Here is a 22,948-nt window from a genome sequence, read left to right on the forward strand (position 1 = left end):
TATCTATCTATCTATCTATCTAAATAAGAAAGAAACACACTCAAAGCAATAAAGATATGAAACACAGATAGCGAAAAGTATTTAAATGGATGTTTAGCAACATTACCTGATGAACAGAAATGTTTTCGATTTGCTTGATCTCCACTGTTATATTGTTTTTATACTGTACTTTATCATCTGTCAAATATCAGATGTAAAAATAAGATTCTAATTGTTGTCAGTTGTCTTAACTGTGGAGTTAATGGCAGTTACTGAGCGTTTTGTGGTTTGTGCAGATTTGAAGTGGCTGTATGTTGTCTTACCCAGGCTAGAGCGGGTACTGGAGCGCTCAATGATGGTGTGTTTGCTGGGGTTGTTGAGGACTGAACGTTTAGCCAGGGAGATGTCTGCTGTCACCCGTGTGATGGATATCCTGAAACAGAGATCCGGTACACCAGTCGTTACTGAATTAATAAACAGAGCCTACATGGTGACTGTCTGTGGATAGCAGATGCTCTCGTTCTTACCTGCCCTCAAACTTGTGTTTGAGAAAGTCAAAGAGCGCTTTCTGCATCATGTCTGTCACCTAAAGACGAAACATCAGTCGTAAGACAACATACTATGGAAGTGAAATTGGACATAAAACAAGCACATGTTGCCAATTTTTCACCTTACCTCATATCCTTTGAGTGATGGCCCGACTAGGATGATGGGTCTCATGGAGGGAACCACGTCATAGGGGGGGACATGCTCCATCTGAGCCAGGAAAAGACAGCACCAACATTGGGGTACAGTCATGCATAAATCGATATTAACAAAACACAAAAGCCCTCTCTCCCCTGTCCCCCTTCCCCTCTGTGAGTGGTCAGATTGATGGATGGCGAGTTTCAGACGCTCAAGTCCATTCGTTTTTTTTGACTGCCTATGAATGTTCGGAGTCAGGGATCAATTTCTCGCTGAAAGCACTCGCTTCTATTTCTTAGTCTGCTAGTCTCACATAATTAAAGTGTCCATAATTAAACCAGACGCCAGGGTGTCGGGAGAGCTCTCGTGACTGTGCTGCTGCTCTAACGCAGACGTCATACTTCACACTTTTCTCTTTTTGTTGGTGTGAATTGTCAAGTTATTACTGCCAAGTAATTGTAAAAAGGCACATTTTACATTTGTGCTTCAACTTTTGTTATTCTAACAAATTCCAAAAACCCAAATGTATCCATTTCTGCAGGAAATCTAAAATAAATACAATTTTTCTAAAGTTTTCAATGCACAAATCTGTCACAACTTTGTTTAAGCTATTTACACTAAAAATGGAAAAAGAATTGTGAGTGTTTGCCCTCCAAATGGTAAGTTTATAATAATGTTTTCACCTGGATATTTCCATTATTTATTTTCTTTATCCTATTTTACCCCATTTTTAATAACCAAAATAAACACAGATACAATTCTGGATTTAAAAAAATAAAAAACTGAATATAAAGAACCCTAAACATGCTGTAGTATGTGGCTTTCCTTAAGCTAAAACTAGAGCAACCTATAACAGACACAGAGTCTTAAATAACAACCACGCACAAACACGATCCATATTGCAGTGCATGAACTTTAGGCTTATTGTACATTATGAATCATGAATGATTCATCCATAAGGTTACTCATAAGCATTGTCCTCTTTAGAAACAGGCTGTCTTTCAGTGAGAATGGAGTGGAAACAGTCACACATCCTATATACTCTAACAACAGTGAAATTGGATGTTTTTTCTTTTTAGATCTATATTCCAAGCACGCCCCATCCTCTGTGTGTGCTGTGCTGCTCTTCAAGCAGGAGATAGTGCTGGAGTGCACTACATTACATTATATAAAGCAGAGCAACGGAAGCTCATTTCACCTCATTTGTATTCACAGAAGCTAAAAATACATATTTTAAAAGTTTCCAAATGGCTCTTGTCTTTTAAGGGGCAGAGCTGGAGCACTGAACATAACAATAGTGCTCACTGGTCTTGAATAACACAAGCACAGTGCGCTGTACATAATATAGATCTGCATGCTTGTTCAATATTACGGTTTATTGTCCCTCTATACAGTAGTAGTTAGATATTGTGGCTCACAGTTGCCATATTTACACTAAATGGCATTTCCTAAAATAGACCTAAGATACATAAGAGCTGACATTTTTTTGAACATTATAGGATTTTTTTCTGTGTAAACATTAAAAACAATTCAATGGGATGAACATGAGTTTTAAGTTTTAATGTGATTTTGAATGAATATTGTTGACATATCAGTATCTAGATAATGCTGTGAAAATTTTATGGTTTAATGTCCCTCTATACAATCATATGCATTGTTACAAAATGCTAATGTTGAGATATTGTGGTTCACATTTGTCCTGTTCACATGGTTACATTTCCTAAATTGGAAGACTTACTTTGAAAATGTTAAATACTGTAAATAGTAAATAATGAAAGAGATTTGTCTCAATGGGATGAACATGAGTGTAAGTTGGCATGTAATTGTGAATACTCTGAATGGTAAATATTTTTTGCTTAGCAATAGTCATAACGCTGTGATAACTATTAGAATGTAAATGTTGACCATGATCTCTCACTCCTGACATAACATGTCTTTGCTCTGCAGCCTTAACGTGTGATTCAAATTGTGCTGAAAAGCATAAAAACAGCTGATTGTGGGCTGATGTCACTCAAATCAGCCGTCATAAATGGAAATGAAAGCATGTCAGGATGTATTACTGTTACACTCTGACTAACAGGGTCTGGGCTGGATCTGTACCTGCATCTGCACACTGACAGCCGTGATACAAGCTCTGGGGAAATGACAGAGGCGTCAGCATGATTTACAAATGATCTTGTGAATATTTTTGCTTTAATGTGTCCTTGGAAGCATGAAAAGGTGCTATAAAATATTCTGATTTCTTACCACCACAAGTTATAAGAAGAAGGAAAATGCAAGTCAACAGAGGATGAGGAGACAGTGAAAAGTTGAAATGTTAGAGGTTAGTCTTGAACCACACTCACCGACTTCTGTTTCTGTTTAGCTGGGCCACCTATGGTATCATTCCACACAAAAGCCAGAAGAGATTTAAAAAAAGCACAAAACACAAGAGCACATTTAGTTATTGACAGGTTAGGATTGGGTGGGGTGGGTGGGGGGATTTGGGAGAGGAGCTATTTATTGATTAAAACAGAGTTTAAACTGACTGCCTCCACTGTGGCTTCATTTGAAACTAGATTCAGACTGATATGCAGCAGCAGCCATTTTAGAGTGTATCAGTTAGTTCAACACCTCTCCCAGCTAACAAGCACAGAAACAAACATCCAAAGTTATCTCAGCGTAACCATCATGACCGGAGCCTGAGGGGCCAAACAGTGTTAGATTCAGGAGCTACAGTAGCAGCAGGGACAGTTCAGTTGTGAGCAGTTAGTGAGAAATGGAGAGGGGGAAGGAGAGATTAGACCTGACCACATCTCGGAGGAGTAGGGGACAAATGCGGGAGGGAGGAGGGAGGAGGGAGTCTGGCGAGGTAAGCGAGGTGTCCAGGGCCCCTAATGTTACCTTCTTAAAGAAGGGCAGTCGGTGGGCGTTGGCCTGAGGGGATGTTACGCTGCCTGACATGCCCTTGGAGGAGCGAGGGTCACCCTGGAACTCAGGGGGCTCCTCTGTATCCAGGTCGAGGGGGTCAACGTCAAAGGCCACAGTGGACATGTCCACGTGAGCTGATGAGGGGGGAAGGGCAGGCGATGCAGAGAGAGGGACGAGAGGAGAACAGACAAGGAAGAGGAGAGAGCAAGACAAGGCAAAGTAAAAGAGAATGAGAGTAGAGAAAATAATAGAAGAGGAAAAGCAAAAGGGGAAGAGCAGTAATAGAAGTAAGAATGTGAGATGCAACAAGAAAGATGGAGGAATGTGCAAGAGATGGCATATACTGAGATAAAAAAAATATGACATAATATGATTTAAACTGGAAATAACATTGACAGTTTAAAAAAGAACATATCAGATTATCATGAAGCAAGGCACAGATGTGGGGAGTAGTACATGAACAGCAGAGGAGAGAGTGAATTCAGTGCGACGAGAAAGCAACAAAACTTGAAATGTGTAAAGGAGAGGTTGCAGAGAAAACTGGAGGGAAGTAGTAGACAGGAAAGACGGAATCAAGCTGAGAGGGAAGCTGGGGGTTGGAATAAAGTGTGTGTCAGGATTATCGTTGGTGATGCAGGTGTGGTTGCTATGGGGGGGGGGGGGGTACGACGACACAAGGCTGTCTTGTTTTAAAAGAAATCATTTGGGATTTTGGGAAACACGCCTTGACGCTTTCTTGCCTAGAGTTGAGAACATTGATACCACTCTAGTACCCGAGAGTGGTATTAATCTCTCGCCAGGAAGTGTAGTTTTCCTTTAAGTCAGATCGACCACTTGAGATGTACTAGGTGTATTAGACAGATGTGGTTTCTACTATACAGGTATTGTGTTCAGTTCAGTGGCTCTATTTGATTAACAAAAACCATTAAAGTCAATCAGAGTTGTTTATATTTCCCACGTTTGCACTCTCCTCTCTCCTGCTGTCTCTCTTGGATATCGAGCAGCAGTTCTGTGTCGTCCTGGCGATGCACACACACAAGCCAGACATACTTATCAAGTTTAATGAGTGTGGTCCATCCTCTGCTCTATTTCAGTCCCGTCCTGTGTGCTAATGACAGACCTCCTAAGACCTCTCTCACTTCACACAGCAACCCACTGAGACACGCTGTGATTCATCATCATGCCTGACTAGCTAGCCAATTAAAATTTTCATCTAAATACCAGGCGCCTGTCTCATCTTGCTCTTTCTCTCTCTCACTCTATCAGGATTGCACACACACCCACATAGACATGTCACTATTTTGCCAGTTGATAGGGAGACCCCCCTGACCTCACCTGTACCAGGTGGGGTGGGCCTGCGTGTTCCCGTAGCAACGTCCAGACTAGAGCTTCCTCCAGATTTACTGTAATGGGAAAAACAGGTACAAATGATTGCGTGGTGAAAAAGAAAGATGACATGGTAGCTTCAAAATACTGGGTACACAGTGCTCATCATCTTCATCTTTTTACTAATACAAAGAAATATACCAGTTGTTGTTTAAACTGAGTTTACCTATATTTTATGCCATAAGCAAGCAATTGTTAGGTTTACTCCTGTAAGACAACACTGATCATCATAATTTACAGCAAAACAAGGCGCTGTTCTGGTAATAAAAAGTGAAGAATAAAATTGCAAATGAGCTGCTGATTATGTGCAGAATTCCATCTAAGTAAAAAAACAATACACAATATTAAGAGTGCTTGCACTGCAAATTGTGTATTAAAATCTGATCACCCTGATTATTGTAGAATTGATTTTGTTATACAATTTTGAATAATCAAAATAAACAGATATTTTCCTGGCTTTATAAACAGAGACTACAGAGACCTGTATATATACTGTATACTGTAGATGCATAGAGGAATGGAGTGACTCACTGCAGTGCTTTAGTCTATTTTAAGTTTTACAAGTGTGACTCAGGTTTGACCTGTTTTAAAAAGTGGGGTTGTCGTTTGCGATACTGATACTGCAGATGCAGAGGGATTTTCATGGTTACCTGGAACTGAGTCGGTTTTGTCTCATCCTCTGCTCCTGCAGCAGACGGGTGTTCTCCAGTTTGACCGGGCTGGGGATGAAGCCCACCTCACAGCCCTCCTTCACCAGACGTCCGATCCACCAGTCATTGTTGTACTTCTGCATATAGACAGGCATCAATAACCAATGATACACCAGCATTTTCCTGCTCACACACATCACCATCCATCACAATCAAATCAAAACATATACAGTTGAAATACGTTCCAGTTCTTGGTGAGTGCAAAGAAAATGTCATTTTATGTCATTAAGGATTCAGACAATAGTTCTTAATGCTATTTACATACTATATTTACACTTTCAGAAAAAGGTAGCACAGAATTGTATCTTCCACAGTACAAAAGCTTCGTAGAAAAGGTTTCAGTCGTAGTCATCTGGACACTGTTTTCAGTTCTCTGTTCTCAATTGAGAATGACTTCCAGATGGGAGCCGAAACGTCTTGATTCTGAAAACAGTGTCCAGATGACTACGACTGAAATCTTTTCTACGATAGAACACTCCTGGACGAATGAGGGACTACACCGTCTTAGTACAAAAGCTTGTTGCTAAAGAATTACCAAGCACAATAAGCTACACTTTGTTGCAAAATACTTTTTATGCCTGATGATTGTAATCTAAAAAAGTACAATTATGTACTCCAAGTGACCAAAATCATAAAGTTAGAGCGCTACTTTTATTAATTTACTATTTTTCCCTTTTTCTTCAATTCTCCTTGCACAGCAGTTCTTGTTAGTGCTAACTCCCACTCATGGCCTGGGTAGGGTTTAGACAGAAGGACACTTGCAATAAAACATGAGTTGCAATAAAACATGATCCCTCACTGGATTCCCACTCACTACACCACCATTGGTCTTTCTTCCCTACACCATCCAGGAGCCTCAGTCAGTTTGCTACCTGAAGTGATTTACCTTTAGTTCAGGTTGAACTGGAGGTTCATACCTCTTTAATGTGCAGGAAGTCTTTGGCTTCGAAGGATATGGCCATGCCCTGCACAGGAACGTCATCACTCGGGCCGGGGTTGTAACCAACATTTGTCCGCACAGCAAACGCCACTGGTTTGGTCTGGAGGAGTGATGGGAAAGACAGATATTAGTATGCAGATGGCAGCTCACCAGAAAGTTCAGTGCCCCCTTGACACTGATGAAGAGGTTTACCAGTCTCATTCAACCCAATGTTAAGATTATGCAACAATTAAATGAACACTGTGCAACGGATGGAGATTCAACAGTTGATATCTAACCTTTGCTTTCTCGAGCGTGGCGAGGGCCTGTCTGTCGGCCTCCTTCCTCAGAGCCTCAGGGTCCTCCTCCAGGGACACGTCTGAGTCCGATGGTCGGCTGGTGTAGGAGTCTGCTGAGCCCTGAAATGCACAATGAGTTTACATAAACGTGAGGGGGGAAAAAGGACAAAAGTGCACCACATGTACATGACTCAACCCTTGGAGGGAGCAAAAACAGGAGCAGACTAAGTGAAATTGCAGGATGAACTCAGTGGTGTCTGTTTGGGAATATGTCTGAATGTCTAAACTGACATCTTTGGGTATTCCCGATGTTTTCCTGTTCGCGTTTGTCTTGTTTCACTTGTCTTAAGTATGACGGAGAAGTGTTGTGGCTCTGCCTTTGCTATTTATTTGTGATCAAAATGTCAAGACTGCCTTGAGAAGTATAACCTACATACACACAAAAGGGGCCTTCATATTGCATGAAAGCCGACTCTGTGTAATTTGAGGTGGAGAGGATGCACAACAACAGGCCGACATTTCCACTGCAGCTGCAGTGAGGCCGAGGTGTTAAATCTTTTTGCACAGGTACACACAGGAACACATTCAGTGTGTGGGTGTGTCAAGTAGAGACAGAAAGAGGTAGAGAGAAAAAAATGGCCTGAGGACTGTTTGTAATATTAGGGGGGATATAAATTTCTCATGAAGTGGCTACAGTTTCCAACACATCCACCACTCATGCACAGTAACACTCCTGCTGACCCTCATCTAGACACCCATACCACAATAAAAATCCAAGCCTCATGTGAGCCTGCGGCGCTGGCCCACTGTACTGTTCAGCAGTGCAGTGAGGGTGGCAGCCTGAACTTCTGAAATGTTTGAGTGTTCAACTTATATAACAATCCCACTTGTTCTCTTTTTGCCATTTTTTTTGAGCTGACAGGCTGCCTGGCGCTTTGTAGGAGGTGCTGACAAGAATACGGACAGCTGAATGTGCCAGGCAGAAGAAGTGAGTCACTAGGTGTGCGCTTTTAAAATAGAGGTGAGAATGCGCAAAGATGACATACACCATATGTAATGATGATGAAAAATTCCCTGCACATGTGCAGTCAGACAACACAAATAGTGCATTCAGTGAGTACAACAAAATATCTCTGGACTAGGGCTGGGTATTGTTTGAAATGTTCTGATACTGTTGCCAACATCATACCAGAGTTTCGGTACTAATACCAAAACAATACAAATTTTGATACCTTAGTTTGGGAATATAAACATGCTTTAACCACTTTTTCATTTCACAAAATATGCTCAGTGCATCAGTGGTAAATAAAAATCTTTGCTTAAATAAACTATAATTTAAAGTTAGAAATCTTCCTGATTTAGATCAAGAAATATCGGATGAAAGGTAAACATGGCTAACTTTTGATGCTTGATGCTTCACATACTGTACGTCAGTACTCATTAAAGGGGAACTCCGCTCATTAAAGGGGAACTCCGCTGATTTTACATATCAAAGTATGTTTGTTTACAGGTCTTGGGTAATACGACTGCATATGTTGTATAAAGCCTTTTGTGTTTCCAGAGGGAGCTGTGTAAAATCTGAAGAAGAGAAACAAAGAGAAGAGAGCAAACCCAAGTGGACCTGGAGGTCTAAATATATCCAGAGAGAAAAACTGGACATATGTGGAAGAGTGAAGCATCTTTGTGGTGTGTTAGTGAGTTTTCATGTGCATTTATGTGTTAATAATGCTCCTCTACACCTTTGATTACCATCCATGTGTGTCTTTATGATTTGAAATGAAAGGACAAACACAAATGTTGATTCTAGCTCAGCCACCTGTCGTATCCAGGCGCTCAGTGACTTGGCTACAGCCGACCAAATGTAGACACTCCCTGTTGCCAAGGCAATGGCTATCTACTCCTCGAGTCCTCGGGCATCCACAAACCATGCCCACTTCCTGTTTCATTTACTCAAACACAAACACTCACAGCGGTGCGCCCGCATCCCACTCAAGTAGGAGGAATGATCCTTTGAGTGGCATGTAGCATCTAATAAGGACAATAACAGCCGCCCCCACTTACCAGCTCTGAGTCATCTTCTAAACCACACAGGTGCATCCCAACATGGAGCACTGACTAAGTGAAGGTTAACAAACCTTAATTGGGAACCCACAGGAATGTTTTTAGAGAAAAAAAAAAAGCCAGAACGATGTCTGAAACAACCTGGGACCAACCGGCGTGCTACAACAGGTCTGTGATGCAGCAAAATGTAGAGCGAGAAAGAGGGGGAGGGATAGGTGATGACACTGAGTGTGTCTGTGTATTTGTGTGTGTAAATGTGTGTGGGGACAAATGTTTGTGTCTCTGAGTCACTCAACCAGTTGATTCACGTCACAGGAAAAAAAGAGAGTCAGGGGAAGAAGAGACTGAGAAGGATTGACGGATTCATGTGCACAGACACAAATGTCAATACTTCATATAAAAAATGTGGACGATGCGAGAGACAAAATAGCAACTGACCAATAACCTCTCTGCACTCTTTCTCCCCTGAAACCCTTTCAGAACGTGTTGATAGACTGAGCGAGCAACTGTACACATTTCCTCCACCTTTTCATTTCTCCTTTCTTCCCTCTCTTCTTCTTCTCCTCCTCCTCTCATGTCAGTGGGTTGTGTCTCTAATTTAGCCGCTTGCTTCACTTCACATACAGCTCCTGTTCAAAATAGCTACAGGTCACCTGATGACGGAGCTGCTTTCCTATTGGCAGTACCAGACTAGAGACCCCAGCAGTGTCATAGTAACCATCTCTGCAGTTTATTACAGGCAGCCAGTGAGAGCTGCATCTGGAAGGCGATAGAAAGAAGATACAGGGATCAATAGTAAATAAAATATCCTGAAGGAAAATTGCATAAAAGCTTTTTAACGGGTGATAAATTAAGTATTTTGTCATGCTGTGTGAGTTACAGCTGTGAGGCCACAGCTTTTGGGGAGTTTTTTTAACAGAAATGTCCATGTTTCTACTAACAAGACTACCAAGCTGAAACTTTTCTACATCTAGACACTAAAATACAAACTATACTGCATTGTCACAGAGCATACAAGAAAGGTGCAAGGCTCAGTAATTATCATGAAAATGAACCAAACTGTGTTTCTCCTCCATTCTCTGCACAGTGGCTGCCACCGTGATGAATTTACACCTCCTTAGCATTGATATTGAGTAAAATGGGCGAAGGGGGGTAAGGGGCGAAGGGGGGTAATGGAATAAGGAATGAGGGCGGGTCGGCAAAAGGCAACTGCTTTGAATAATGAGGGTTGAAAAGAGTCACCCTGCAGCAGGGAAATTAGTCAACATTGTTTCTCCTGAAGCAATGGTACCTTTGTAAATGGTTTCCATAAAAACTGGGAAAACCATAAAAAAGGGAGTAGTTGGATGAAGTAAAGCAGATTTGCTTTTGGGATATATGTGACTAGATTCATGTTCTTTCCTCCTTTTGAAGGTCTTTATAAAACACAGGAAAGTATCACCACTCTATCTTTCTGTTCTCATGACAGATAACAGAGCAGAGGTTAAATATTTTAATCTGCTACTGCCATAAACAACAGGAACATCGCAGCAGGTGTAGTCAGACTTCACAATGTATGACTAGGAAGTGATTGCACATACTGCGAAACCCTGCCCTGATGATTAAACAGATAAAAATACTAAAAAAAAATTAAAAATGAAGGAAATCAAGAATATTGAATATCCTTTTCCTATTTGCTCTGAGTCATCAAACATTTCAGTGAAGAAGAAGAACACAACATCTCAGACAGCTGAGAGCCAACCAGAATGCATGAGCAGTCGAGCTCCACTGTGTATTCACATCACATCCAGAGTGAGATTAGCTCAGTGAAGACAGGTACGGGAGAGGAAAACTGGAATAAAGGAGGAAGAACAGGGAAAATGTGTCTTACAGAATAGACAGATGTACAAACTGAGGAATCACAAAGGACAGATTTCCTGTCTGAAGCTCATGGCTGGTGGCTGTAAATGGCCATATTCCTTTTTTTCTGTCTGTGACGGCAGCGTCATGGTAACCAGCTGGAAAGTGTGGAGATGACTAGAAAGATGAGTCATGGACTGAACTCACCAGAAATCCCCGTTTTCACAAACAAGCAAAAGAGGAACCAACCAACCAATAACAAGTTGTTCCTAAGGGATTATTTTCAGGGGAAGATATGGCTGAAATCAAGATCATGATAGTTATAAGAATATTTTTCAGTTGTCGATTTAAGTCATGATTAGGGCTGGGCATCATTTGAAATGTTTTGATACTACTGCCAACATAATACCCGAGTTTACTGATACTCATTTCCCAATACCAATACTTCTTAATATATTATTAGAGGTACACACACACACATACACATTTACATTCAGAAAAAAAGATGCAGTGTTTATATAGTTCTCAATACTAAGTCTGCATTTTGTTTTATTTATCATATTTTACTTATGTCTGTATATATATATTTTTAATAGAACCATTCTTCTATTTATGTACATGTTTTTATTTCACACTTGCTTTGGCAATGTAAACGTTTCCCATGCCAATAAAGCCCCATTGAATTGAATTGAACTGAATTGAATAAAAATGTTTTCCTACAAAACCCTTTTCATTTAGTAAAATATGCCAAATGTCTCAATGCATCAGTAACACAAGCAGCTGTACTAGAACATTACCTGAGTAAAAACATTTATTAAAAAAGTTATGATAATGTTATGATTTAGATTAAATATGATATCTCAAATAGTAAGAATATCATCTTATAAAATCATATTTAAAGTAGAGCTGAAATGATTAGCCGATCAACTGAAAATGAAAAGGCAAAATCTTGATAATCTATGAATAATTTAAGTCGTTCTTAAGCATCATTTGTGGTTCCAGCTTCTTAAATGTGATAATTTACTGTTTTTGTGAGTCCACCATGATAGTAAACTGCATCTCTTTGGGTTTTGGACTGTTGGTCAGACAAAACAAGCAACTTGAAGACGTCACTTTGGACTCTGGAAATTTGTAATGGACACTTTGTGTTACATTTTATAGACTGAACGATTAATTGAGAACACAACTGACAGATTAATTGATAATGAAAATAATCGTTAGTTACAGCCCTAATATGAAGTAATGAAATTGATGATCACTGCAGCAAACTGTGTTCAATTATTATGCATTACATTAGACAAAAAAAAACTTCAACAACTCATTTTGTTGAATTTGAGCAACAGAAATCTCAAATGTGAGGAGTTTTATATTCATGTTTATACTATAAATTAAAGATCAATTTAAAGACATCACCTTGGAATTTCCCAGAGATGGATATTTTTAATTATTTCCTGACATTTTGGATCGATAGATGATAGATGAAGGATTGGTGGAAAAACAACTGACAGATTAAACTAATCAATGACTAAAACAATTGCTATCTGCAGCCCTAATCATCATGATTACGATTCCACTGAAAGTAAAATGAAAATACAGACTGATCGCCCAGCCCAAAATACAATAATTACAAAAATAATGGAAACCAAACAGAGTTTTAGGTTAGGTGGACAGCAGTGAAAGAAGCCGCCTGAAATGGCCACAGTGCTGGGACAGCCAGGCAGGCAGTGCACATAGCAGTAGAGGCAACCGGTGGGACTGGAAGTCTAATTAAAAACACGGCGCCTTTCCAGCAGCTGTGGCCCGGCCCAAAATGGAATCGCACTCAGAAGAGGGGGAGCGAAGAAAGCCGCAGACCAGGAGGTACAGCACAATCAGGACACGGGTGGCAAGTTCTATTTTCCTATCGTATCTCAGAGCAAAAGTGTCTGCTGAACTAAACTCAATCCAGAGTCACACACTCAGAGAGAAACTCACACATAAACTGCTTCCAGATCAGTCAGATGCAGCAAAAAGCTTGTAGATTTATCCAGATCCTTCTTACCATGACGGGCCTTTGAATCCTCTCAGTCCTCTCCATACCTCGTTTGCCACGTTTGCCACACCAAGGCAAACCAAGGGGGCAACGCCGGAGTCCACAGACGGAGTTGTGTGTGTGTGTATGTGTGTGTGTGTGTGTGTATGTGTGTATGTGTGTGTGTGCGAGATAGTGGTAACTAGTGTGAGTGTCTGTCTGCTAGTTTGACAAGTGCAGTGTACATGTGTGTGTTTGTGAGTGTATGTGTGTGTATGTGTGTGGTGTGTATGGTAGGAGAGAAAGCCAGAAAAGAGTGCCGTATGTGTGAAACTAGGAGAGCCGTCTCTTAACCTCCAACCCCTTCACACACACACACACACACACACACGCCCCCCCCCACCCCCACCCCCACACAACCCAGAGGAACGTGAACCTTGTATAAAGGAAGGGAGCTGGAGCTGGCTGGGGGTCGGGTTGCAGGACTTGTGCTACATTTGCAAACTGGGGAAATATATTTAGCCTTGGCCGGGCAGAAACAGGGACATGAACACACTGAAACCCAGAAGGAGGCTGGTATGCAGCCGTCAGCCATTCAATGCCCTGGCTGACGTGGGAGAGGGCTGGGGCAGTGCCCAGGGAAACCCCCCCCCCCCCGCTTCATTCTTCTCGGCCTCTGTCCTGATCTCATTCTTGCCAACCCCTCTCTCTGTCTATCGCCCGGAAAATGGGTATCAGACGAAGGATTAATAAGGATATGAGGGGAGGTAGAAAAAAGAGGGGGATCAGTGGTTCAGTGCAACAGCAATGAATTAAGGACATGAAGCGAAATGATCGGGGCTGTAACACTTTGAAGCAACTGGCGCTTGGCTATTTAAGCCTTCAAAGCACCTGCTGAGTAGTTACATATCATCCAAAATGGTCAACTACTAATATTTAATTACAAACATACATTAATTTCTTGTAAACTAACTGCAAAAACATACAGTATATAAATTATGCAATTAGGACACTGTTAAAAAGGCTAAAGGAGGGAGGTCTCCTGGTGGTGGTGTTGGGGAGAGATCAGTGTGTCCACTAGAGGGCGACTTCTGACACACTGAAAGGGGCTTGCCCATGGCTACAGACCTGACTGCCTCTTCCTCTCTTGTGTTAGTAGCTGATGACAACACAGTCAGCTGGGGAAGGTGAAAAAATGGAGAGCTGCGAGCAGACCCACCAGCTGGCTCCTCATACAGCCAGACACAGAAGTAACTGGGGCTCTGTTGGGATTCATATGTCAGGACTGTCAGGAGGATTAAGTCTAAACCCTCGAAACCTTTCACATATGGCAGCCAAGCCAAGACATGATCTTGTCTATGGAGCAATGGGGGAAAAAAAAGGATGGATGATAGATATCAGTCGATGTTTGATAGGTAACATCTCAGATCACTGCAATAGAGCATGAGAGTTTGTATTCTTAAAACAAGCATTTGATCGATTCCATTTCTAAAATGCTTCTTTCCCCACAGGGATTTTAATTAATGTAAAAAGCTTTGTGTTTTACATAAGCCTGAAAACTTTTCACACCATGTAAATTACACCTCTTAACATCTATTCTATATCTACTGTTTAAGACGGTGTAGTCCCTCATTCGTCCAGGAGTGTTCTATCGTAGAAAAGGTTTCAGTCGTAGTCATCTGGACACTGTTTTCAGAATCAAGACGTTTCGGCTCCCATCCGGAAGTCATTCTCGTCTTGATTCTAAAAACAGTGTCCAGATGACTACGCCTGAAACCTTTTCTACGATTTACTGATTAAGGCATTTTAAGCCTTTAGTAGAGAGAAGACAGAAAATCAGGGTATCAAAGTTCTTAACCCAATTTGAACAAGGGGCAAGCACTGCTTACATGCAGATGGCAAATGGTGGCAGTGTCCTGCGTCCAAATTGCGGTTTAAATTGCAAGGACTCTTGCATGCTCATGCATGAGTCGCAAGTATGGCATTGCTTTGATTAGTCAAATGAGATGAAATGACACAAGAGCAAATTATCTCCTGTTGCAAATCGCAGGTTGCATGTTGCAAATTTGGTAAAATGGGCACCAAGGATGTTGCAGATTATGGTTGGCATCTTAACCCCTAGGCCACCAGGACACTACAAAAACAACTGCACATTAAGTGCAATTTTTTTATATTAACAGGTTTAAATTGATTAACAGGTTTATAAATTGAGCTGATGACTGAATGGCAATTTAGAGGCTCAATCCTCCACATTTGAGTTGATACGTCAAAATGGGAAAACTTGGCCTGTCTCATTTCAAATGCCTCCTTTCCACTGCGGCACGGCTTGACTCAACTAATCTTGCTTGGAATTGTTCTTTTTTGGTTTTCCATTGGCAAAAGTCGTGAATAGAACCTGGTACTTTTTTTGGCATCACCTTGATCAAGGTTCCAAGTGAGCTTAGCCGATACTAGTCGATACTAAAGACCACTGCAGACCACTGATTGGTCAGAGAGAATTGTCACTTGTACGACAAGGGCATCCTGCACAAACCCGGCATCAATAAGGACCGCAATCGTTTTATTCACTCGACCCAGATGTTAAAAAATTGGTTGCCGATGAAAGGATCCAGCAAGTGTTCCTGTGTTTGTGTCGAGTTGAAGCTGATGTCATGGCAGTTTCACGTGGCGTCACTATGACGATCAGCTAAGAATCCCACCTACATTGAGGGGGTACTATCTGTAGTGGAAAACGAAGTCGAGAAAAAGTACCTGGTACCAAAAGCAAGTCGAGTCAAGCCGAGCCGTACCATGCAGTGGAAATTAGGCTAAAGACTCCTCAAACTGTGACAGAGAAATTGAGCCTTTTTTGGATCAAATTAAGAGTGCATCTGATTTGATTGTATATTATAATGCTACAATGTTGTGTATGAGCATGTGTGTGTTTTATAGTTGTTAGTGATAAAAGAAACAACAGATCAAGATTCAATTTATAATAAATATAAAATTTGAAGTAAAAATCTTTTTTTCTCCACATACTTCTGGAACAACAGCAGACATGTTACCTATTTTACACAGCAGCAGCAGCAGCAGCAGCAGCAGCAGACAGACTGCCTGTCTTTGCACACCTGAACCAGCACTGCACAAACATGTAGGCTGCACCCACACACACACACACACACACACACACACACACCCACACACACACACACACACACACACCAACCCATCTAAACATCCTTCGTCTCTCCATCCCACTGTGCCTGCACACGGAGGGAGATTCAGTGGCCCGGTTGTCATGGATACCAGGCTGAGTGTACCAGCCAGCTCTACCGTTGGCTGATTGTGGCTCTCGTGTATTTGTGTGTGGTGAGTGAGCGAGTGTGCACTTACGTAGGTGTGTGTGAGACTGTAAAGCCTGTACAGGGCTCTGCTTTGAGTTTTTCAAGGGGAGGCTAAAATAGGCTACATATACAAAAAGCTATAGGGCGTCTGCACGCTTCTTTTTTCTGTGATAAAAAGCCAGTTTTTAAAATCTTAACATGGTTTCAGAAATTGCATTCATGTGTAGAAACACTCATAGATACGTCATACATTAAACGGCTGAGTTACTCAATCAATTTTTGGATTATGTGCAGCATTTGAACGGTTTAAAATCTCTGCTCCTTCCACTGCTAGCCTTGATGAGTGAAATGCTGTGCAGTAGCATGAGACAGTGGAGGGCATTTATCTCAGGAAGCGTTAAATCATCCTTACTACAGGTAATGAGTTGCTTATACAGTGTTAACGATTATGAATCCTGCCTAACCTGCAGCACCCATGCACCTGGTCCTTCGGCAAGCAGAGTCGCAGAGTTAATGAAGGACAAGGCAGTGGGAAGGGTGATGTGTGTAGGTAAGGATGCAGCTAACCTTTAGAAGCCACAGGAGAGTTCAGCTCCCTGTGTTCACCAACAGCGATGGGATTTTTTGTTTTCCCTTTTTTCCTCAAGCAATACCAGTACTGTACAGGTAAATGTCATTCAGCACGGGGTAAATCATTTCCTCTCACAAATGAAGAGGTTAGACGGAAAAGGGGGATTCATTTAGCTGCCACACAGCATGGCTTTGAGAAATGTCATGTCCAGAAGAGGACTGCAGTGCGGGTCGCGAGCGTGTGATGCTGTTTCTGTCTGACAAAGAAAGGCTTCTTGACCCATTCTTAGCCGGAAAATGATGCTGGACAACCTTCTGACAGAGCCAATCAGTGCATCTACATCTACAGACCAGCATGGAGTCAGGGTCAGAGGGGAGTAGTGTGGGGGTGAGTCTAACACATCAGAGCCCTGGAGGAATCTCATGCTGACATCAAGCTGATGTCTTTCAGCTCCAACTCTGTGACAATAAAGCTGTGTGTAGCTGTAGTCACAGGGGTTTTAATGTTGTTACCGGTGATGTTATCAAAGCCATTTCAATGTGTGAGATAGAGTACAGTATGTGGGCTGCCTGTGACAAACACACAGGTGAAGAGAGAAAGATACGCCTCGTTTAAAGACAAGAAAATAAAGGGTTTTAGTTTTCTCAGTCACGGTGGAGAAATCAGCAAAGACATGCGACATGGCAGATAAACTAGGGTGAAAACTGATGTGGTAATAACAGTTGAGAAAGAAATTGCTAACAGTGGGGTAAATGAAACCCCTTAAACTCTACAGTAAGATCACTTTTCTTTGTATGTAAATTGTAAAAGTTGGATATAAGAGAAAAATAAAAAGTTAAAAATAATAACTAAACTGTGGCTGCAAGGAGATAAAACAGATTTTGTAGGATGCAAATGTTGATATGGAGATGCTGAATTCCCAGCATTAGAAGTCCTCACTTTAACTCCATTAAACTTTCATATGATTCTTCATTAAATAAAATGAGAAGAAAAGCTGAGACTGGCACCTGGATTAGCGGTTTGGAGGAAGGATTAAATGTGAAATGTTACCTGTCGGACAAAGCTGTTGGAGGTGGTGTCAGAGGAGGTGCTTCCATCTGAGCGCTTAAATCGGCTCTTCCTCTTGGCGTACTTTCCCTGAAGACGGAGAGGTTGGAGGGCAGGGGAGAGGAGGATTTGGGAGGAAAGAGAAAAACACAAAAAGTTTAATTGTGTTGCTCCATAATAACTTATCTTGACATATCTCATAGAAAACCTTGTTTCCGGGGAGCATGACATCCATTAACATTTGGCATTTGTAAAAGCTTCTGAATATGATCAGGCAGTCAGATAGAACCAGAGATAAGCAGCATGAGTCCCAGACTGGAGAGGAAGTCAACCAAAGAAAATGTGTTCAGTGTGTCCATGAACAACCTTCATTAACTTGTCATTTTTCATGTTCTGGTGCAAACTGGGACTTTGTAATCTGATTGGCAGACCCCTGGCAAATGGCCTATCCGGGTTGGGCAGAGGCCACACATTGCATTATGAGCCCACCCTGCCCACATCGTCATGGTTACACAATGCCGACTAATCACATTTGTTGGCAGTCAGGAGACTGTGGCTGTGTTGTTCTTCCAGCGTGAAAAAGAGAACTGCTGGTTAAGATAACGCTTAGAAATAAAGAAGGAAGATTAACATACAGAATGTGTACATGTTACCACATTTACAGAGCATATTCAAGACTTCTCAGACCCAATACACACCTGTGTATTTATGCTGCTGGGATTAATTCACCTCAGGGGGTATAGCTCAGTGGTAAAGCATTTGACTACAGGTCAAGAGGTCTCTGATTCAAATCCAGATGCCCCCTGATTTTCTGTCAAATCTCATGCTTCAGTAGAAGCGGCTGCACACAGAACCATAATGGTGCAGCGATATCAGAACAGAAGAAAAGGCAAATTTGAGAACCTGGAAACAGAAAGCATTTAAGATTTTTCCTTGATAAATTACTTAAACAAGTATTCGATAATTTTTTCCATCAATCGACCAATCAATGAACTGTTTCAGCCTTAGTTTTCTATCATTTTAGGACAGTCTGCAAATCAACTGCAACATGAAACTTGCTTGAGATACTGTAGCTACTCTGAAACAGTAAGCATTATATTACTTAATTTCTGTCAAAGTTGTGTGGTAAGTCCAGATTGTTTGGAAAAGTCTGCTGGTGTTGTGTTCATGTCCTGGTTGGAAACTCAAATATCACAGATTCAGTCAGCTGTCAAACAATCCTTTTAATTAATATAACTACCATATTAACACCATCCCACTGTTTGTCTTCTGGATTTCTGTTCTCGATAACCTACAGCAGCCTGTACAGGTTCTGAAATCTCAGATGTCAGAACCTCCCATTAACTAACACATGAACGTAACACACTTGCAAGACTTTCTATCTCGATTAACTGGATAAGCACACATTGATAATGTATTATAACTTTTGCCAAAAAGGAACTATACACTTTCAGTGTGGGGGATGACTTATCTGTGATCAATTTAAATTTCACTGCAAGTTGAATTTAATACTATACTGACTACTTTTTGAAGTTTTGGGATGTTTTGTTAATTGAAAAGTAGGGCTTTGTAGAGAAACATGTTAATATTCCTCAAGCCAAGATCATGAAAACAAATCAAACTCAGGTATTGTATTGCCATCGGTACTAAACATATTAAAATGATAATCAGCCCTAATACTGACATAGAGTATTTAAAAATCTAGAACTGGGTTTACAGTAGGATTAGTTAAGTATTCAGTATGAATCTCCTTTCATGTATTCTGTTCTCTTTGCAGGGATGCTTTGGTTCAGCTTGGGTAAACAATATCCCTCTGAACGGTTTGGTTTTTCATATACACTGAGAAACAATTACATTTATCCTCAACTGTTCACACACACACTCGCTTATAGCAAACCAAGCAGGCCCCAATTCCCCAACCCACACACACACACACACCCATACTGTACACCTATGTAAACACTGAACATTACCGTTCAGCTGCTTCAAACCTGTCCAAATCTATTCTTGGATCAGCAGGAGAGAACCAGTGACAGGTTCGCTACCTGCCAATAGTGATCCCTCCTCTACTCAGTATTTTGTTATCACTGTCTCATCACGTACGACAGGGCAGATGAATGACGCCGTCGTGCCTGCCTTTAAACAAACATGACCTGTTACACCAACAGCAACTGGTGCGAACATAAAAACACACTGCGGCCGGGAGGTTTCCAGTGTTCACAGATAAAAGAAAAAGCACATCTGTTATATGCTCCGCTCCAAAAATGGAGCTCAGGAATTCATCTGAATTTATTTCATTTTTATACCCCCTGTAGCACATAATGTATCAAGCCCTGTGTGCCATACTTGATTTACTGTTGCTGAATACACAACAGGATGTTCCACAGCAAACTAACTGTGAAACACCCAACAACAGTTACAAACTTCTGCAAGTATGGTTACTGGCTTTTAATGCTGAAGTGATGATACATGAGAAAAGATGCAGATGAGCAACTGTACTTGGGGCTTAGATGAGACTGATATAATGAAAAATAGAGCATGACATCACTGCTGGCAAATGTTTCCACCTACACTGACTGAGAAAGTTGTCCAAGAATCATGGCTTTTTAGAAAATGCCATGTGACTGATGACTACGCAGAGCTGTATACTCTGAAATACTGGTTATTTTGTGTGTCTGTACATTAAACATTAATAATTCTGATGCCGTTAAAGAAAGATTCATACTTTTTGCCAACATTTCTAGGGTTTATGGTAACATTTCTGACCGCATATATCAGGATATGCTATCTAGATAATGACATCTGATCACAGGCTTTTGCTTTTACACCTGGTACTAATAACCTTGTTATCTTGATTCTGCATGTATTATGATCAGATTTCAATACACAAATTAGTTAGACAGTTCGAGTAAAGCGACCCATATGTATGTTTTTTCAAAGTTTGCTTGAGACAGCAGGAAGAGGTGGAGCTGGGTAATCTATCAACTTGCTGGTCGGATTTTCTTCTTAAAGAAGAGGCTCACAAATGTCTTAAAACAATAGTCACATGAAACAGTTTTTGCTTGATGTAATCATTCCTCCTGTTCATACTGGCCATTAAGAGATCCTTTCATTATGTGATTTCAGTGTAAGTCATGATTCTCACACCTTCTTAAACATCAAATTCAAGGACCCATAGGAACCCTGGTAAGTGATGGGGGACAAAATCCACAGTCCTGGTTTTGTGCAAAAATGTATTAAACCATTTATCTGAAGCTGAAATGAGGCTTCAGCAGTCTGAGTTCGACAAATCAAGAGGGTATCTTTCAAAGTTACATCCTTTTTAGTACAAAACTCCCTGTTTTTGTTGCTTTCTCTCCATTGCAGCTCAACAGGTAAACACAGTCCAGGAAACACAAAGAGGGAATTTTATACTAAAATGACCATAACTTTGGAAGATATCCTCTTGATTTGACTGACTTGACTGCTGAAGCCTCATACAGGCTTCTAAAAAAACAGATATATTTCAGCACAAAACGAGGACTGTGGATTTTGTCCCTCATTTCTTATACTGAAAGCACATTAGGAAGGGATCTTTTAATGGCCAGTATGAACAGGAGGAATGACTACAGCAAGCAAAATCAATGTTTTTATCGGCACCTGACTATTGTTTTAAGACTGACTTGAAACCTATCATTTAAGAATGTAGCCAAACTGTAAAGTCTGCATTTACACCTGGCTGAGATCTGATCACAATATGAACCAGATCTCCTCCAGATGTTGACAGGCCGATCGGATTCTGATAGCAATCCATTCTGCTGCATACACACTTGCATTAACGTGTTTTTTCCCTTATCCAGATACAAATCTCATGGTAATACCACGCGTAAATGGTGTTTTAGTCACCATCTTAATTGCTAAGATCTGAGGGTGCAACGCGATCAGGCAATCAAACAGGTTGAAAACAAATCCCCAGGTCAGCTATATAGTCTAAACCAAATTATTTGGAAGTGAAAACAAAGATGAACACACCCCAGTTACAAAGATCTTGTCCACAACAGTGTAAAATGAAGGATGTTAGGTCAAAGTTGAACCAGGAAGTAGCGCTGCAAAACCTGAATGTTGACAGTTTAAGTCAGATGCATGTTTCTAACTCAACAACGTCTCTCTCCCGTAGTTTTGTGCTTCCTCGTCTCTCTCTTTTCTCCTTCTGTCGTTTTCAGCAGGTATTTCTACAGAGCTTAGCTGCAGAGTCTGGATCTATGATGTTCCTGCTCAACACCCGCTGCTACAATTATTATTATTAGTCTTATTATTATTGCTAATATCATTATCACTACCATTACCATTACATCTCTATGTGGAACTTGCGTTGTGCTACTGTATGTTCATTTCCTCCTGCTCTCTCTCACTCCCCCTTCAGAACCTGGTTCTGCTCGATGTTTCACCCTCTTAAAATGGGTTTTTTTTCTTGCCACTGTGGCCAAGTGCTTGCTCATGGTGGGAACTGTGGGGTCTCTGTATATAATATTATAAAGGGTACGGCCTAGACCTGCTCTATATGAAAAGTACCCTGAGATCTGTTATGATTTGTCACTATATCAATAAAAATGAATTGAATTGAATAGAATAGATAACATGATTACACTGTGGATGCTTGCCCTGCTGGAGATGTTGCTGTGCCACCAGATATCTCAGCAATTAAGCTGGCAAATAAAATGTTATCATAACAGATAGAGATCAAAGCTAAGTTAGTTATAAGACCTATTTTGTAAAAAAAACCCAACAATTTTCTAAAAGGATGATCTGGTGTGGCAGAGGCTCTGCTGTCACGACAAGTTCACAATTACATTTAACGTGATGTGTGTGGAACAGGAAGGTGTGTGAGTTTGTGTTTAGAGGGGTCTCTACGATTGGAGCCACGATGGGGCGGGTTCCTGTCGGAAAGGGCAGGGAAATGCCAGAGGAAGTAAGGAGGGGAGGCTTCCTGTTGGTAAACATCCTCACAGATTAAGTGTATAATTAAAGAGGGTGTTGAGTGTGAGCAGGGTGCTTTAAACTGGGAAGCGGGGAGCGCGGAGGGTGGCGGGGTGCACGATATCGTGACTGTAAAACGTAAACCACATTACACTCTTCCACCCAAAACGCTCCAAACATTATTCTGCTCACAGATATCCACACTGATCTTCAATCTGACGGCGGTCACCAGACACAAACTTTAATCTAAGCG

General features: G+C 41.1%; 1 protein-coding gene and 1 non-coding gene across 8 annotated transcripts in view; one reads left to right on the forward strand and one right to left on the reverse strand.

The window, feature by feature from the left end:
* Positions 1–22,948, reverse strand: part of cacnb1 (calcium channel, voltage-dependent, beta 1 subunit) — a 32,060-nt gene that overhangs the window by 7,441 nt on the left and 1,671 nt on the right. For 3 of the 7 annotated variants that reach the window (XM_044181816.1, XM_044181815.1, XM_044181819.1), the window contains exons 2-10: positions 17,743–17,829; positions 6,888–7,007; positions 6,587–6,709; positions 5,610–5,746; positions 4,909–4,976; positions 3,009–3,037; positions 655–735; positions 507–565; positions 303–412 (exon numbers count right to left, since the gene is read on the reverse strand). In XM_044181816.1, coding sequence (XP_044037751.1) covers positions 303–412; positions 507–565; positions 655–735; positions 3,009–3,037; positions 4,909–4,976; positions 5,610–5,746; positions 6,587–6,709; positions 6,888–7,007; positions 17,743–17,829 — 814 coding nt within the window. Of the gene's footprint in view, positions 1–302; positions 413–506; positions 566–654; positions 736–3,008; positions 3,038–3,546; positions 3,708–4,908; positions 4,977–5,609; positions 5,747–6,586; positions 6,710–6,887; positions 7,008–12,828; positions 13,150–17,742; positions 17,830–22,948 lie in introns of those variants that run through there. The other 4 variants (XM_044181814.1, XM_044181813.1, XM_044181818.1 and 1 more) reach the window with 2 other exon arrangements.
* On the forward strand, positions 18,473–18,544 carry trnac-aca. Its single transcript has one exon. It is a non-coding gene; the product is annotated as a tRNA-Cys (tRNA).

This window comes from Siniperca chuatsi, linkage group LG21 (genome assembly GCF_020085105.1).
Source record: "Siniperca chuatsi isolate FFG_IHB_CAS linkage group LG21, ASM2008510v1, whole genome shotgun sequence".
Classification (NCBI taxonomy): domain Eukaryota; kingdom Metazoa; phylum Chordata; class Actinopteri; order Centrarchiformes; family Sinipercidae; genus Siniperca; species Siniperca chuatsi.